Below are 16,704 nucleotides of genomic sequence, written 5' to 3'. Positions count from 1 at the left end.
CTAAAATAATATGTTGCAATAAGTTAATTTAACAGTAAAAAAACACATGTTTTATGCAATATGACTGCACAGCGTGTTAGTGCTGTGTTAATTTCCTCTTGCAGGTTTTACTGTCACAACATTGCCTTTGTTAACAAACATTATCCATACTGCTTGATGTCTCAGGTCAGTGTATTAATGTGCATATGTTTCATCGAGCGACCACTGCTTGTATAAAAAGTACGATAAGATCTCTGCATAATGCAGAATGGATTCATGAATGTAATATGGTCACAGAAAAATATAATGCATTTTTTTTATCAGAACATTTATAAAACAAGGATCTGGCAAATCATTTGACTGGAACAAATACTGTAAAAGTACAAATACAGAACAGTATAATATTAATTTCCTGCTGTTTATCCAGGTTAGTTTTCCATAACAGCGCCCACTCTTTCACGTAAATCAAAAGTTAGCTCATACTTCCACATTTATTTAATTAAAGCCCTTTTACATGGGCCAATTATAGGGCAAATGAGTGTTCATGTGTGCCTTCCAGAACGTCCTGCAGAGTTAGCAGGATTGACGCTCTCCGGCGACATTTAGCTCCATGATACAGCTGTCTCTGGACAGCTGTATCATGGAACTTCAACCGGAGACCACTCAGTGTGGTCTCTGGTCATGTGATCGTTGTGACAACATGTCACAACGATCCCATTGCTCCTAACAGCAGCGCTTAAGCGCCGACTGTGAGGACCAGTCGCGTAGCTATAGTGGTCGCAGTGGTCGCAGTTGCGACCAGGCCCCGAAGCCCCCCGCACCAAATCAATAAAAAGTTACTATAATAACTCGGGCCGCGGGCCCCTGTTACGATAGTAACTGACAGTACTTACCTTCCTGGTTCCGGAGCGCAGCGGAAGTCCTGACGTCACAGCATTGTGCGCAGCGCATGACGTCACAACGCTATGCGCCGCGCACAACATCATGATGAATGGAGTCAGGAAAGAGCTCCCGTCGCTGCTGAAGAAGAGGGTAAGATTAATATCCCTGTCTGCTGAAGCTGATTGGCGGGGTCAACTCCCGGGAGCCGGCCAATCAGCTGTTTTAAAGGGGCCGCAGCACTCGTACGAGAGCTGCTTACCCTTCATTCCGGTCACTTCATTCCGGTCACACTGTGAATCCGTGTCGGCGATTCACAGTGTGAGCGAGTAAGTGAAATGAAGGGGAAGCAGCTCTCGTACGAGTGCTGCAGCCCCTTCAAAACAGCTTATTGGCGGGTCCCGGGAGACGGACCCGACACATCAGCTATTGATGGCCTATCCTGAGGATAGGCCATCAATGTTTAGGGACTGGACAAGTCCTTTAAGCCTACGATGTAGCAGTCTTAGAGGGCCCATGAGACAGGATCACAGCTTGTGTGATACTGTCTGCTGGGTCCTGTATCTAAGCCAATCACATGGTAGGCTTAGATACATGGCCCATGTGTAATCCTGTGTGATGGGCCCTGTATTACTGTATGATATTACTCTCTGCTGGACACTGTATCTAAGCCTGTTGGACTACGTTGGATTCCAGGACAACTTCGATGAGGTTTTTTTTTACTATCAATAAAATGGTTAATGAGGGTTGTGTGTTTTTTTTTTAAATTTCAATAAAATATTTTTTCTATGTCTTTGTGGTTTTTTTTTAAACTTTATTACTACCGCCTTAGTAATGGCCGCCGGCTGATTGACAGCGTCCATTGCTAAGGCGGGGCTTAGTGTTAGTCGCTGCAGAGGCTAACACTAACCCCCTTTATTACCCCAGTACCCACCGCCACCAGGGGTGCTGGGAGGAGCCGGGTACAATCCAGTACTTGACCATCTGTAGTGATAGTCGGGCAATGGGGTGGCCGCAGGGTGGTATTAACAGGCTGGGAAAGGCCAGATACAGTGACCCTTCCCATCCTGGTAATGCTGCCTGCTGCTGCTTTATTGTATCTGGCTGGTTATGAAAAATGGGGGGACCCCACGTCATTTAAAAAAAATAAAATAAAAAAGAATTGGAAAGAACGATGTGGGGTCCCCCCCATTTTTCATAACCAGCCAGATACAACACAGCAGCAGCAGGCAGCATTACCAGGGTGGAAGGAGCCACTGTTTTTGGCCTTCCCCAGCCTAATACTACCAGCCTGCGGCCGCCCCGGTGCCTAACCGTCACTGCAGATGGTCGGGTACTGGTTCGTACCCGGCTCTTCCCGGCACCCTTGGTGGCGGTGGGTACCGGGGTAATAATGGGGGTTAGTGTTCGCCTCTGCACCTGCTAACATTATGCCCCGCCTTAGTAATGGAGGTTGTCAATCAGCCAGCGGCCATTACTAAGGCGGTAATAATAAAGTTTAAAAAAATGCAAGCACATAGAAAAAATATTTTATTGAAATAAAAAAACACAACCCCCATTAACCATTTTAATGAGAATAAAAAAACGCTGTCATTGAAGTCGTCCTCGAACCCGACGTAGTCCAAAAACCGAACTTGTAAAAAAACACAAACACACAAAAATAATTAGTAACACATAAAAAAGCAAAACAATTATTATTCTTACCTTTCCTGGGTCCAGCGCTGGAGCCGCAATGTCAGAGAGCTGAGCCCTGTATCTAATCCTATCATATGTGATATTGTCTGCTGAGCCACTGTATCTAATCCTATCATGTGTGATACTGTCTGCTGAGCTGCTGTATCTAATCCAATCATGTGTGATACTGTCTGCTGAGCCACTGTATCTAATCCTATCATGTGTGATACTGTCTGCTGAGCTGCTGTATTTAATCCAATCATGTGTGATACTGTCTGCTGAGCCACTGTATCTAATCCTATCATGTGTGATACAGTCTACTAAGCGACTGTATCTAATCCTATCATGTGTGATACTGTCTGCTGAGCCACTGTATCTAATCCTATCATGTATGATACTGTCTGCTGAGCTGCTGTATCTAATCCAATCATGTGGGATACTGTCTGCTGAGCCACTGTATCTAATCCTATCATGTGTGATACTGTCAGCTGAGCCACTGTATCTAATCCTATCATGTGTGATACTGTCTGCAGAGCTGCTGTATCTAATCCAATCATGCGTGATACTGTCTGCTGAGCCACTGTATCTAATTCTATCATGTGTGATACTGTCTGCTGAGCTGCTGTATTTAATCCAATCATGTGTGATACTGTCTGCTGAGCCACTGTATCTAATCCTATCATGTGTGATACTGTCTGCTGAGTCACTGTATATAATCCTATCATGTGTGATACTGTCTGCAGAGCTGCTGTATCTAATCCAATCATGCGTGATACTGTCTGCTGAGCCACTGTATCTAATTCTATCATGTGTGATACTGTCTGCTGAGCTGCTGTATTTAATCCAATCATGTGTAATACTGTCTGCTGAGCCACTGTATCTAATCCTATCATGTGTAATACTGTCTGCTGAGCCACTGTATCTAATCCTATCATGTGTGATACTGTCTGCTGAGCTGCTGTATCTAATCCTATCATGTGTGATACTGTCTGCTGAGCCACTGTATCTAATCCTATCATGTGTGATACTGTCTGCTGAGCAACTGTATATAATCCTATCATGTGTGATACTGTCTGCTGAGCTGCTGTATCGAATCCAATCATGTGTGATACTGTCTGCTGAGCCACTGTATCTAATCCTATCATGTGTGATACTGTCTGCTGAGCCACTGTATCTAATCCTATCATGTGTGATACTGTCTTCTGAGGTACTGTATCTAATCCCATCATGTGTGATACTGTCTGCTGAGCCACTGTATCTAATCCTATCATGCGTGATACGGTCTGCTGAGCTACTGTATCTAATCCCATCATGTGTGATACTGTCTGCTGGGCCCTATCTCTAATCCTATCATGTGTAATACTGACTTCTGAGCCACTGTATCTAATCCTATCATGTGTGATACTGTCTTCTGAGGTACTGTATCTAATCCCATCATGTGTGAAACTGTCTGCTGGGCCTTATATCTAATCCTATCATGTGTGATACTGTCTGCTGAGCCACTGTATCTAATCCTATCATGTGTGATACTGTCTTCTGGGCCACTGTATCTAATCCTATCATGTGTGATACTGTCTGCTGAGCCAATGTATCTAATCCTATCATGTGTGATACTGTCTGCTGGGCCTTATATCTAATCCTATCATGTGTGATACTGTCTGCTGAGCCACTGTATCTAATCCTATCATGTGTGATACTGTCTGCTGAGCCACTGTATCTAATCCTATCATGTGTGATACTGTCTGCTGAGCCACTGTATCTAATCCTATCATGTGTGATACTGTCTGCTGAGCCACTGTATCTAATCCTATCATGTGTGATACTGTCTGCTGAGCCACTGTATATAATCCTATCATGTGTGATACTGTCTGCTGAGCCACTGTATCTAATCCTATCAATAGTTTATAGGGTCGTAGTGCTATAGATATGCTATGCTGTCTCCTATACACACACACACACACACACATACACACATTTTTTTTGGGCGGACACATATGTATTGGGGCTATTTCCCCTGACATTTTAAGTCCTTAGTGACGCCCCTGGCTGCTAGTGCTGCATTGTTAGGTCACTTAAGAGACCCAGCGATGCAGTTGGAAGCTACGGACCGTCGGCCGTGAGAAGTATGCGGGGGGGGGGGGGGGGGGATAAGAACTTTTGCATCGGGGCCCATGAGCCTTTAGCTACGCCCCTGGTGAGGACCTCTGTGATACAGTTGACAGCATGTCACAGCGATCACATTGCGCCTCCCAGCAGCGCTTACGCGCTGACGGTAAGGGGCTCAGCTATGTGAACGCTGTGACAGCCGGTCACAGCGATCACATGCGTGCCGACCGTAAGGAGCACCATGATACAGCTGTCTAGAGACAGCTGTATCACCGAGCTTCAGAGTGGTCTCTGGTCAGAGCCTGTCACAGCGATCAGCAGTTGCATCTTCTCCCTCTCTGTCAGACTGACAGAAAGGGAGAAGAATAATGTAATGTAAAAAAAAAAAAAACACACACGCACACTTTTTTTTTTGTCAATAAAATTTTTCTCTATAAATACATTTTGGCCACGCACGACACCGGTCGACCGACCAAAGATCGATATGTCCTGTAGTCTACATTGTATGTAATAAAAGTCAATGTGGTTGTGTTGCAACGCGCAAGTTGCCACGACATGACAGTTGCAAGAAATCCAAACTGTCGTGTTGCAGATATTTGCAGGTCGCAACTCAACCACATTGACTTTCATTACTTGCGGTGTAGGATATGGGACATAGCGATCTTTGGTCGGACGACCTGTGTCGTGGCCAAAGTCACCATGTAACTAAACACGGAGTATTTTGCAGGCAGAAAAAAATCTGACTCAAAATTTCTGAAGGAATTATGAGGCAGATTTTGACCTGCCTGCATTTTTTTCAAACACTTTTTCTGCCTCCCAGCTGCCCGGGAAAAAAACAACAATTTCGGCCGTATATTGGCACTGATTCCGACGCTGTTTTATACGTCCAAATCAGCCCCAAAAAACTCTGTTTGAACTGAGCCTTAGGGTGACGTAAGATGTGGTGAATTCACTGCAAATTTTACCTGTGGATTTGCGCAGGCAAAGTCTGCAGCGGATTACAGTACAAGGCAAGTAGATGAGATTTTCCAAAACTCATCTGCATGCTGAAGACATTTTACACGGCAGATTTTAAAATCTTTGATATGTCGTTAAATTAATACCCTGGGGTCTACTTTCCATAAAATAATCATTTTTGGGGTGTCAAAGGGGTTTTCCAGTCCACAAAAATTGATGGCTTATCCTCAGGATAAGTGATGCCCCAACTCCCTGCAGCCCCGCCGATCAGCTGTTTTGAAGGGGCCGCGATGCTCGTACGATCGTCGCTTGCCCTTCATTTCCTTTACTGTGCACACTGCGAATCGCGGACACACTTGTAGCGGTGGTTCACAGTATTACAGTATACACTTGAATGGGAGAAGGCTGTAAAACTGTGAACCGCCGCTACAAGTGTGTCCGTAATTCGCAGTGTGAGCAGTAAAGGAAATGGTGGGGAAGCAGCGCTCGTACAAGCATCGCAGCCCCTTCAACAGCCAATCAACTGGGGAGCCGAGTGTTGGACCCTGACCGATCAGATTTTGATAGCCTATCCTGAGGATAGGCCATCAGTTTTTGTGGACTGGAAACGCCACAACATCTGTAATGTTCGTAAGGTGTCAGCAAACCAGCTTTGGAAATGTTTTCTCTAAAAGCCAGTTTGCCCGTTATTCATTGTAAGCGCCACCTTGCGCCCAGCGTGTAAGAAATGCGCACATATATGGTATCGTTGAAGTCGGCAGAAGTGGCCAAATATGTATTCATGTGTGTTTACCCAGTGGCATGCACCAGATGTAAAAAAAAATCACCTAAAATCACACATTCACATTTTTTTATATTTTTTTTTCCATTTTGCCTTCCATATTTTAAAAAAAAAGTAAAATATGTCTGCGAAAAACAAGACCAAATACATGTGGGTTGGAAAAATAATAGAACAATTTCCTTTTAAATTGGCACATGGCTAAAACGTAAAAATGGGCCTGGTCAGGAAGTGGTTAATTGGCTGACTATCGTTTATGCAGCCAGAAATATTATTGTTGCCGGCAGCACATTGCACTGTGTAAACAAGGAGATGTGCCGCTCATATGATGGAGGCATGACCTAGCAGATGCCTGTCGGTTTTACACGGACAGGCATAATACACTGCAATACAGAAGTATTGCAGTGTATTATAATAGTGATCGGATTATCGCATAGTGAAGTCCCCTAGTGGGACTAGTAAAAAAGTGAAAAAAAAGTTTAATAAAAAGTGAAAAAATAAATAAATAAATAAATGAAAAACCCACTTTTTCCCCCTTACGAACTGCTTTATTATTAACAAAAAAAATAAAGTAAAAAAGTTACACATATTTGGTATCGCTGCGTCCTTAACGACCCCAACTATAAACTTATTACATCATTTAACCCGCACGGTGAACGTCGTAAAAAATAAAATAAAAAACATGCAAATATTGCTGTTTTCTTTGAATCCAGACTTAAAAAAATTTGATAAAAAGTGATCAAAAAGTCGCATCCACTCCAAAATGGTACCGATAAAAACTACAAGTCTTCCCGCAAAAAAAAAGACTCTTCAAATATGGAGACACAAAAACAAATAATTTTGAAAAAAAAGTGTTGTCACTGTGTAAAAGTAGTAAAACATCCAAAAACTATACAAATTTGGTATCGTTGCAATCGCGACAATCCGCTGAATAAAGTTATTGTGTTATTTATAACACACGGTAAACGGCGTAAATTTAGGATGCAAAAAAGTGTGGCGAAATTGCTGTTTTTTTTCTATTCCCCCCCAAAAAAAAGTTAAGAAAAGATAATCAATAAATTCTATGAACCCCAAAATGGTGCTATTAAAAATTACAACTTGTCCCGCAAAAAACAAGACCTTATACAGCTATGTCGACGGAAAAATAAAAAGTGTATAGCTCTTTGAATGAGACGATGGAAAAACGTAAAAAATGTTTTGGTCATTAACGTCTAAAATAGGCTGGTCATTAAGGGGTTAAAGGGTTAATAAAATAATAGGGCAACAACAAACACGCACTCAAAAAATAAAGATGAAACTATTATTTTTAACAAAAGGTTTTTAATAAATAAAAGTCATAAAACAAAAAATGACATATCTTATACAACCTATAACATTTAAAACATCATTTAAAAAAAAAGATAATTTGTTTTTATATTTTTCAAATTTGTATTATTTTTATATACCGAAAAATTATATATATATCTGTCCGTTGTCTGTAGGCGGTATAGCTCTTCTGTCAGGCCAGGTCTTCATGGCTGTGGTTTATTTGGTAGGAATGGAGCTTTTTTCCCTCCAGTATCTCATAGATAAACTATATTCTGTATCCCTGCCATAACTATGACATAGAGACATGCTGTATATAGCGCGGGCTAGTGACTGGAATGGACACATGGGCGCCCTCCCCTGGGTACATGACACCACACCGTACACCACGCACTGTTCCCCGCGCATACACTGCCTGCTCCATGATGCTAGTGATGTCACATGCACCGCCCCCTAGAGCCGGACGAGCGCCATGCAGCTCAGAGAACCGGCTTTATTTCACAAGGAGTCTGTGGAGTAGTTGCCGCCTGTGATGTGGAGCGAGATCGATATTTCTTCGGGGATAAAGTGCAGGTATGTGGAAGGGGCGGGAAATCCCTCATTCCTGGCACTGGAGTCCATTCTCGTTTGCTGCATTCTGTTGTAGTCTGCCGCTGGCATTGGGTATCATACAGCCCGGTGTTCACACCTTATTATAAACCACTGCTTCTCAAACACATGCTGGCAAAGCTGTACTCAATATTTTGTACCCAAAATGGGTGGAGTTATATGGAGTAGTCACCGAGGTTGGGGAGATTTGCAATATAAATATAATACAATATTAACCCCTGCAGAGGCGGCAGAATTCTCTAGGCTGCAGTCACTTGTGCCGTTTTTGCCTAGTAAAACCTTACATTCTATTCCTACGGGGAAAATATTCTGCAGATTTCTCAATTGCTGTCGACTACGGTATTGAATCCCTCAAAACGACGGAACCCTTTCACAACGGTGACAAACAGAAACCATTTGCAGCGGATCCGTCACCATTGAAATCAATGGTGATGCAAACGGAAACCTCTGGTTTCCATTTGTTTCAGTTTGGATTCTCTTCATGGGTTCCCCTGACGGAAAGCTCCTACGGGGCCCACGAACGGAGTCCCAACGCAGACGTGAACGAAGCCTTACCTATACATTTTATGAAAGTATTCCGCTGGATGTAAAAATAGAACCTCCAGCGTTGGACGTGGCGGGTCCATATCTCTGCCATGGCGGTCTTTCATTTCTAGTGGGCATGGGAATCCTATTGAAGAAGCAGTCTGAACTCATCTTGTGCTATCACTCCTATGGTTTACATTCACATGTTTTTGTTACAGAAGCTTTTCGACAGCCCACAGAAGAAATATTCCATTACTTTTCTGAAGGACAATGTCGGAGTCCTCCGCAAACAGTAGACCCGGAGTTGGAGTTGGTGTTGTTATCACGCACCCTTCCTATCCAGGCTGTGTTTTACTCGGACAAAGGAAAGCAAAAGGATCGCCAGGGGCAGGCATGTATCAACTTCCAGGAGGACACCTAGAGTTTGGGTATGAGTAACCTTTATTAGCAGTACATTAGTAGGTAGCCACCCTTTACAGTGGCATGGAGATCCAGTATTGTCACCCACTGTCTGTGGCATCTGCTGCCAAGCATCAGTCCAAGCATATTAGAGGTGTGCTAAGCAAATAATGCTGGCGGAATTATTTATTAGGAATGCTTTAAAATTAATAACTTGAATTGGAAGATTATAAAGGGGTTTTCCGATCCCTAGAAATATGTTCTTACAGGTTCACAATAATAAAAAATTGTAATGTCGCTGTTCCCACACTAGGGGTCACCAGGGTGCTAGTTCACAGTGATATCATCATAGCGACCATCGATTGCCTACCACGATTACGTGACAAGTTTATTTTTTTAAATATTGTGGGAGTGCCGGTATATATTGTTAGGGGGTCACAGAACCATGTTAAAGGTACTCCTCTTACACATAGTGGAGACAGCCATGTGTATCCCGATTCCCGACCAAGGTATTCAGACTACAAAGCCGATCATAGTTTGAGTGATTGATATAATACCTTGTCTAGGAAATGCCTGTGGTTTCTACTGACCGAATAGAATGCATTTGTGGGAATAATGATTAAACTATAGAAGGGAACTTTAAAAACAAAACAAAACAAAAAAAACGTTTAAAGAGGCTCTGTCACCACATTATAAGTGCCCTGTCTCCTACATAAGGAGATCAGCGCTGTAATGTAGGGGACAGTAAGGCTTTTTATTTAGGAAAACTATCTATTTTTACCACGTTATGAGCGATTTTAGCTTTATGCTATGTACAGAGGAGTGTATGACGCTGACCAATCAGCATCATTCACTTCTCTCCATTAATTTACTCCGCGTTGTTCGTTATGTGCTGTCTTATACTGACACATTAACGTTACTGAAGTGTTTAGACAGTGAATAGACATTCCTTCCAGACAGGACGGGATGCCTATTCACAATCCCGACACTTTGCTAACGTTTGTGTGGTATTTATAGCAGAGAAAGTGTAATCTCGCGAGATCACGCTGTAAATGACAGGTTACAGCGAGATTACGCTTGCTCTGCTGAAAGTCCCACACAAACGTTAACGAAGTGCAGGGATTGTGAATAGACATCCCGTCCTGGCTGGAAGGAATGTCTTTTCACTGTCTAAACACTTCAGTAACATTAATATGTCAGTATAAGACAGCACATAGCGAACAATGCAGGGTCACTATGCGCTGACTAAATGAATGGAGAGACGTGCATGATGCTGATTGGTCACTGATTGGTCAGCGTCATACACTCCTCTGTACAACGCCCACTTGGTCAAAAAGTAAAACACACCCACTTGGGCATTAAGAAACTAATTAGCATAAAGCTAAAATCACTAATAACGTGGTGAAAATAGATCGTTTTTCTAAATAAAAAGCACTGCTGTCACCTACATTATAGCGCCCATCTCCTTATGTAGGGGATAGGCCACTTATAATGTGGTGACAGAGCCTCTTTAAGTGGAAAATTATCATTGTATTTACTCTATATGGACAAAAGTATTGGGACACACCTCTTAATCCTTTAGTCTAATTGCCACAGGTGTATACAATTAATCACCTAGCCATGCAGTCTGCCTCTACTAACATTGGAGAAAGAATGGTTCATCCTAAAGAGCTCACTGCTACTGTAATAGGATGTCACCATTGCAACAAGTTAGTTTGTGACATTTCTTCCCTCCTAGATATTCCACAATCAACTGTAATAGTATTATTGCAAAGTGGAAGCGTTTAGGAACTACAGCAACTCAGCCACGAAGCCATAAAGTTACAGAGTGGGGCCACTGAGTGCTCAGGCGCATAGTGCGTAAAAGTCGCCAACGCTCTGCTGACTCAGTAACTGCAGAGCTCCAAACTTCCTCTGACATTAACATCAGGACAAAAACTGTGCACCTAGAGCCTTATGTAGTGGGTTTCCATGGCGAGCAGCTGCATACAAGGCTTACATCACCAAGCACAATGCCCAGTGTCGGATAGAGGGGTGTAAATCACGCCGACTCTGGAGCAGTGGAAACGTGCTCTGTGGAGTGATGAATCACGCTTCTCTATCTGGCAGTCTTATGGACAAGTCTGGGATTGGCAAATGGCAGGAGAACATTACCTGCCTGACTCCATTGTGCCAACTGTAACGTTTGCTGGAAGAGAGATAATGCTAAGGGGTAGTGTTTCATTGGTTGCCCTAGGCCTCTTCATTCCAGTGAAGGGAAATCGTAATACTTCAGCATACTAAGACAATATGGACAATTTTATGCTTCAACTTTGTGGGATCAGTTTGAGGTTCGGCCCTTTCTTGTTCCAGCATGACTGTGCCCCAGTACACAAAGCAAGGTCCATAAAGTCATGGTTGGCTGAGTTTGGTATGGAAGAACATGACTGGGCCCATACAGAGCCCTGACCTCAGACACATCAAACACCTTTGGGATAAACTAGGACAGAGATTATGAGCCAGTCCCTCTCATCCAACATCAGTGTCTGACCTCACAAATTGTCTTCTGGATCAATATAAAAAATTCCCACAGACACTCTCCATAATCTTGTAAAAAGCCTTCCCAGAAAAGAAGAAGCTGCTTAAGCTGCAAAGGGGGGACCAAGTCCATATTAATGCCAATGGATTTAGAATGGGATGTCATAAAACACCTGTAGGTGTGGCATAATGCTTTTGTCCATATGGTGTATGTGAACGTCCTTTGTATTAGTATTTTTTGGTCCTCGGGGTATACTCTAGAACTATTAGCCATCAGTAGTCAATGCTTGTCACCTCATTTGTATTATGTTATGTTCCACATCTTTATTCTGTAGTGAAAGCTGGGAGGCTTGTGCGGAGCGTGAAACTCTTGAAGAATCTGGACTTCACCTGAATAATGTCCGCTTTGCTTCAGTGGTAAATTCAATCAGTATTGAACATAATTACCACTACATTACAATACTAATGAAAGGAGAAGTAGACCTGAATTATCCATCAGAACCTACAAACATAGAGCCTGAAAAAAATGAAGGTAAGAAATGTTACCATCTGTACATTATACACAAGAAATAATAATAACCAAATTACATATCCGAGTAACTGCAATAATTATGGCACGGTGCCGTCCGGGTGGATAATACAAAATCCCAGACATATCCAGCACACACTAGGATAAAAGAATTATATAACAAGTTTATTTAAATAATGTAATAACTTAAAAATAAAAAATTTCCGGTCACTGACTAAGTACAAAGCCCTATAAGAAAATGGAGTCATTTGCATGCTGCACTATTATCGCTCCTTTATATATCTGGCCCGGTTCCTTTCGTGAGCTCCATTTTATTATGGGGCTTTGTACTTACGGCCATTAACCGGAATAAAAATATTTTTAAACTATTACATTATTTAAATAAACTTGTTATATAATTCTTTTATCCTCGTGTGTGCTGGATATGTCCAGGATTTAGTTTTTTTTTCTTTATTCATCTGTACATTATAGTATAGGCTATAATCCAAATATAAGATCTGAATATTAGGGCCCATGCATAGCAAAGCTGTGCGCACGACCACAGCACACAAAGTCTATGGGTCTTTACAGGACCTGCATACACTCTATGCTGCCGTATTATAGATCCATACAACACGGGTCTGTAATACAGCCATGTGCATGAGCCCTTAGATGAGTGTAGAGCATCCCTTTAAGAAAGAAGTACATACATGTTGTATACTATAGAAATTCAAAATGTCATCAACACCACACGGAGGATATTTGTAGCGGATTCCACCTCTCATTAATTTCAATGTGAGCTAAACGCTTCTTTTTTCCACTAGCTGATTATTTTTTTCAGCTAGCGGGAAAAGAAGTGTCCTGCTTGACCTAAGGGCGGATTCCACCCGAACCTCCCATTGAAGTCAATGAGAGGAGGAACCTTCCTGCCAACAGCAGGAATAATTCCGCAGCAGATTTTGCAGCAAGACCCACCACGCAAAATCCTTCGTGTGAACTGCCCCTAAGGACTATGGATAAACATTTCTATTTACTTTTATTTTGCAGGCTGGAATTGGGTCAAGTGGGAAGAATTTCCACCAAACAACCAACTGTTTTGGGCCTTGTGCTGTTTGAGAATGCAAGGATATGACCCTTTTAGTGAAGATTTTCATCATCTTCATCCAGTACAGCAGTGAACAGCTGTTGGACATTAGATTTTGCAGTGTTTTGTACTATACAGTATATTCATGCTCTGGTTCATATAAATAGATATTTTATCACTAGTTATTGCATTTGTAAAGCCAGCTTGCTAAAAAGCAGTTTCCACAAATGTTCATCCCCTGAGTTGTAATACAGTGTGCGTGCGTGCGTTCTTACTGTATCTCTGTACACCTCCGATTTCACACGTGGCCTGCTCCTCCAGATGTCGTATGTACACGTGTTCTTCTAGGCAACCGACAAGCACCGTACAGTCGCACCGTGCTGTGGGATAGACTGTGCCTAGGGCCTCATGCACAGAGCTGGTAGTTTATTACAGTCAATATTTTTGTGTACCATATATCACAACCGCCTATTGCAATACATCACCCCTACATTCTGCATCACACAGATCCCAAATATAGTTATGTTCATCATGCAGGGCTAGCCCAAAGCGCCATACAAGCGATGCTTTACACACTGGATGCAGTATAACGTTATTACGTATATTGACGTTTAGTAAATAAACACGGTAACATGCATTTTTATTATTTACTTCTTTACAGTCCCTTCATTGCTAAATGCATAGTGGCAAAGACAACGACATTGCTGGAAGAGAGTCTTCAGATCTAATAGAATATAATTCGGTTTTGTTATGGGCACTAAAGACGCAACTCATTCACGTAGCAATGATACAGCCATATTACTTATAAATAAACTACTAACAGTAATCTGCATTCCTTGGGGCACAATGCTCTCATGCGATGAGAAAGCTCTTCTGAGTATTGTATTTTCTATGTTTCTTTACTGGATGCCTTCCCTCAAATTCTTTATCTGCATTGGCATAGCAGGTTCACAGAAGTAGGTAAAGGGGGTACTCGCAGGAGGTGGATTCCACAATGACAGAGTTCTTTAGGTAAGGCTCTCTGCACACGAATATGCCCATAATCCCGATCCATGATTACGGGCACTATCAGCCGCCGACAGCCACTCACACTTGCAGGCCATGCTTCTATATAAAGTATGGGAGCACGGTCTTTAAAAAGCAAAAAAAAAAGTGGCCCTGTCCTATCTTTTGCTACGCTTTTCTACAGCACTGACACCTTCCCCTACATATACAGGAAGTTGTCCTTGGGCAATAGAAGTATTACACATTTTATATATATATATATACACACACACGCACACGCGCGCGCATCTACGGTCTTGTGCATGGGGCCTAAATCAGGAGACGATAGGACAGCAATGCTGGCATGTTTTGAGTCGTATTCTTGTCTAGGGAGTGAGCCATGACACTAATGTCTGCCTAACGACCATTCATTTCTTTTATATCGTTTTTTTAAATCCCGCTTAAGCTGGCACTATTAACCCCTTCCCTCTTTAGCCACTTTTGACCTTCCTGACAGAGCCTCATTTTTCAAATCTGACATGTGTCACTTTATGTGGTAATAACTCCGGAATGCTTTCACCTATGCAAGCGATTCTGAGATTGTTTTCTCGTGACACATTGGACTTTATGTTACTGGCAAAATTTGCTCGATATGTTCAGTATTTAATTGTGAAAAACACCAAAAATTAGCGAAAAATTGCAAAAATTAGCATTTTTCTCAATTTAAATGTATCTGCTTGTAAGACAGGCAGTTATACCACACAAAATTGTTGCTAATTAACATCACCCATATGTCTACTTTAGATTGGCATCGTTTTTTGAACATCCTTTTATTTTTCTATGACCTCACAAGGCTTAGAACTTTAGCAGCAATTTCTCACATTTTCAAGAAAATTTCAAAAGGCTATTTTTACAGGGGCCAGTTCAGTTGTGAAGTGGTTTTGAGGGCCTTATATATTAGAAACCCCAAAAAAGTCACCCCATTTTAAAAACTTCACCCCTCAAAGTATTCAAAACAGCATTTAGAAAATGTCTTAACCCTTTACACATTTCACAGGAATTAAAGCAAAGTAGAGGTGAAATTTACAAATTTCATATTTTTCTGCAGAAATACATTTTTAATACAATTTTTTTTATAAAACAGAAGGTTTTACCAGAGAAATGCAACTCAATATTTGTTGCCCAGTTTCTGCAGTTTTAGGAAATATCCCACATGTGGCCGTAGCGTGCTACTGGACTTAAGCACCGGCCTCAGAAGCAAAGGAGCACCTAGTGGATTTTGGGGCCTTATTTTTGTTAGAATATATTTTAGGCACCATGTCAGGTTTGAAGGGCTCTTGCGGTGCCAAAACAGTCAAAATCAACCAAAAGTGACCCCATCTGGGAAACTAGACACCTCAAGGAAATTATCTAGGGGTGTAGTGAGCATTTTGACCGCACAGGTTTTTTACAGAAATTATTGGAAGTAGGCCGTGAAAATTAAAATCAACATTTCTTCAAAGAAAATGTAGGTTTAGCGATTTTTTTTCTCATTTCCACAAGGACTAAAGGAGAAAAAGCACCGCAAAATTTGTAAAGCAATTTCTCCCGAGTAAAACAATACCTCACATGTGGTAATAAACGGTTGTTTGGAGACACGGCGTGGCTGAGAAGGGAAAGAGCGCTATTTGGCTTTTGGAGTTCACATTTAGCAGGAATGGTTTTCGGAGGCCATGTCACATTTACAAAGCCCCTGAGGGGATAAAACAGTGGAAACCCCCCACAAGTGACCCCATTTTGGAAACTACACCCATTGAGGAAATTATCTAGGGGTATAGTGAGCGATTTGACACCACAGTTTTTTTGCAGAAATTATTGGAAGTAGGCCCTGAAAATAATAATCTACATTTTTTCAAAGAAAATGTAGGTTTAGCTAATTTTTTCTCATTTCCAGAAGGACTGAAGGAGAAAAAGCACCACAAAATTTGTAAAGCAATTTCTCCCGAGTAAAACAATACCCCACATGTGGTAATAAACGGCTGTTTAGACACACGGCAGGGCTTAGAAGGGAAAGAGCACTATTTGGCTTTTTGAGATCACATTTAGCAGGAATGGTTTGCGGAGGCCAGGTCACATTTGCAAAGCCCCTGAGGGGACAAAACAATGAAAACGCCCAAAAAGGGACTCCATTTAGGAAACTACACCTCTTGAGGAATGCATCTAGGGGTGTAGTGAGCATTTTGACCCCACAGATGTTTCATAGAATTTATTAGAATTAGGCAGTGAAAATAAAAACAATCCTTTTTCTTCAATAAGACGTAGCTTTAGCGCAAATTTTTTCATTTTCTCAACAAATAAAGGAAAAAAAGAACCCAACATTTGTAAAGCTATTTCTCCCGAGTACGGCAATACCCTATATGT

At 41.8% G+C, this 16,704-nt stretch overlaps 1 protein-coding gene across 1 annotated transcript; it reads left to right on the top strand.

Moving 5' to 3' along the window:
* Window positions 1-8,141: 8,141 nt before the first annotated feature.
* Window positions 8,142-13,966, top strand: NUDT15 (nudix hydrolase 15). The gene is made up of 4 exons (XM_075850223.1): window positions 8,142-8,251; window positions 9,031-9,240; window positions 12,064-12,260; window positions 13,284-13,966. The coding sequence occupies exons 2-4, from the start codon at window positions 9,083-9,085 to the stop codon at window positions 13,412-13,414; spliced, it is 486 nt and encodes a 161-aa protein (XP_075706338.1). The 5' UTR covers window positions 8,142-8,251; window positions 9,031-9,082; the 3' UTR covers window positions 13,415-13,966.
* Window positions 13,967-16,704: the final 2,738 nt, after the last annotated feature.

The sequence above is a fragment of the Rhinoderma darwinii genome, chromosome 2 (assembly GCF_050947455.1).
Source record: "Rhinoderma darwinii isolate aRhiDar2 chromosome 2, aRhiDar2.hap1, whole genome shotgun sequence".
In the NCBI taxonomy this organism is placed as follows: domain Eukaryota; kingdom Metazoa; phylum Chordata; class Amphibia; order Anura; family Rhinodermatidae; genus Rhinoderma; species Rhinoderma darwinii.
The sequence above is the reverse complement of the archived record's forward strand: the minus strand, read 5'-3'. Positions and strand labels throughout refer to the sequence as shown.

Bases quoted from the DNA above. Each gene is read 5' to 3' on its own strand.
- NUDT15 (XM_075850223.1), top strand. From the start codon at position 9,083: ATGTCGGAGTCCTCCGCAAACAGTAGACCCGGAGTTGGAGTTGGTGTT. The intron at 9,241-12,063 runs GTATGAGTAACC...TTTATTCTGTAG, and splicing joins GGAGGACACCTAGAGTTTGG to TGAAAGCTGGGAGGCTTGTG. The intron at 12,261-13,283 runs GTAAGAAATGTT...TTTATTTTGCAG, and splicing joins AGAGCCTGAAAAAAATGAAG to GCTGGAATTGGGTCAAGTGG.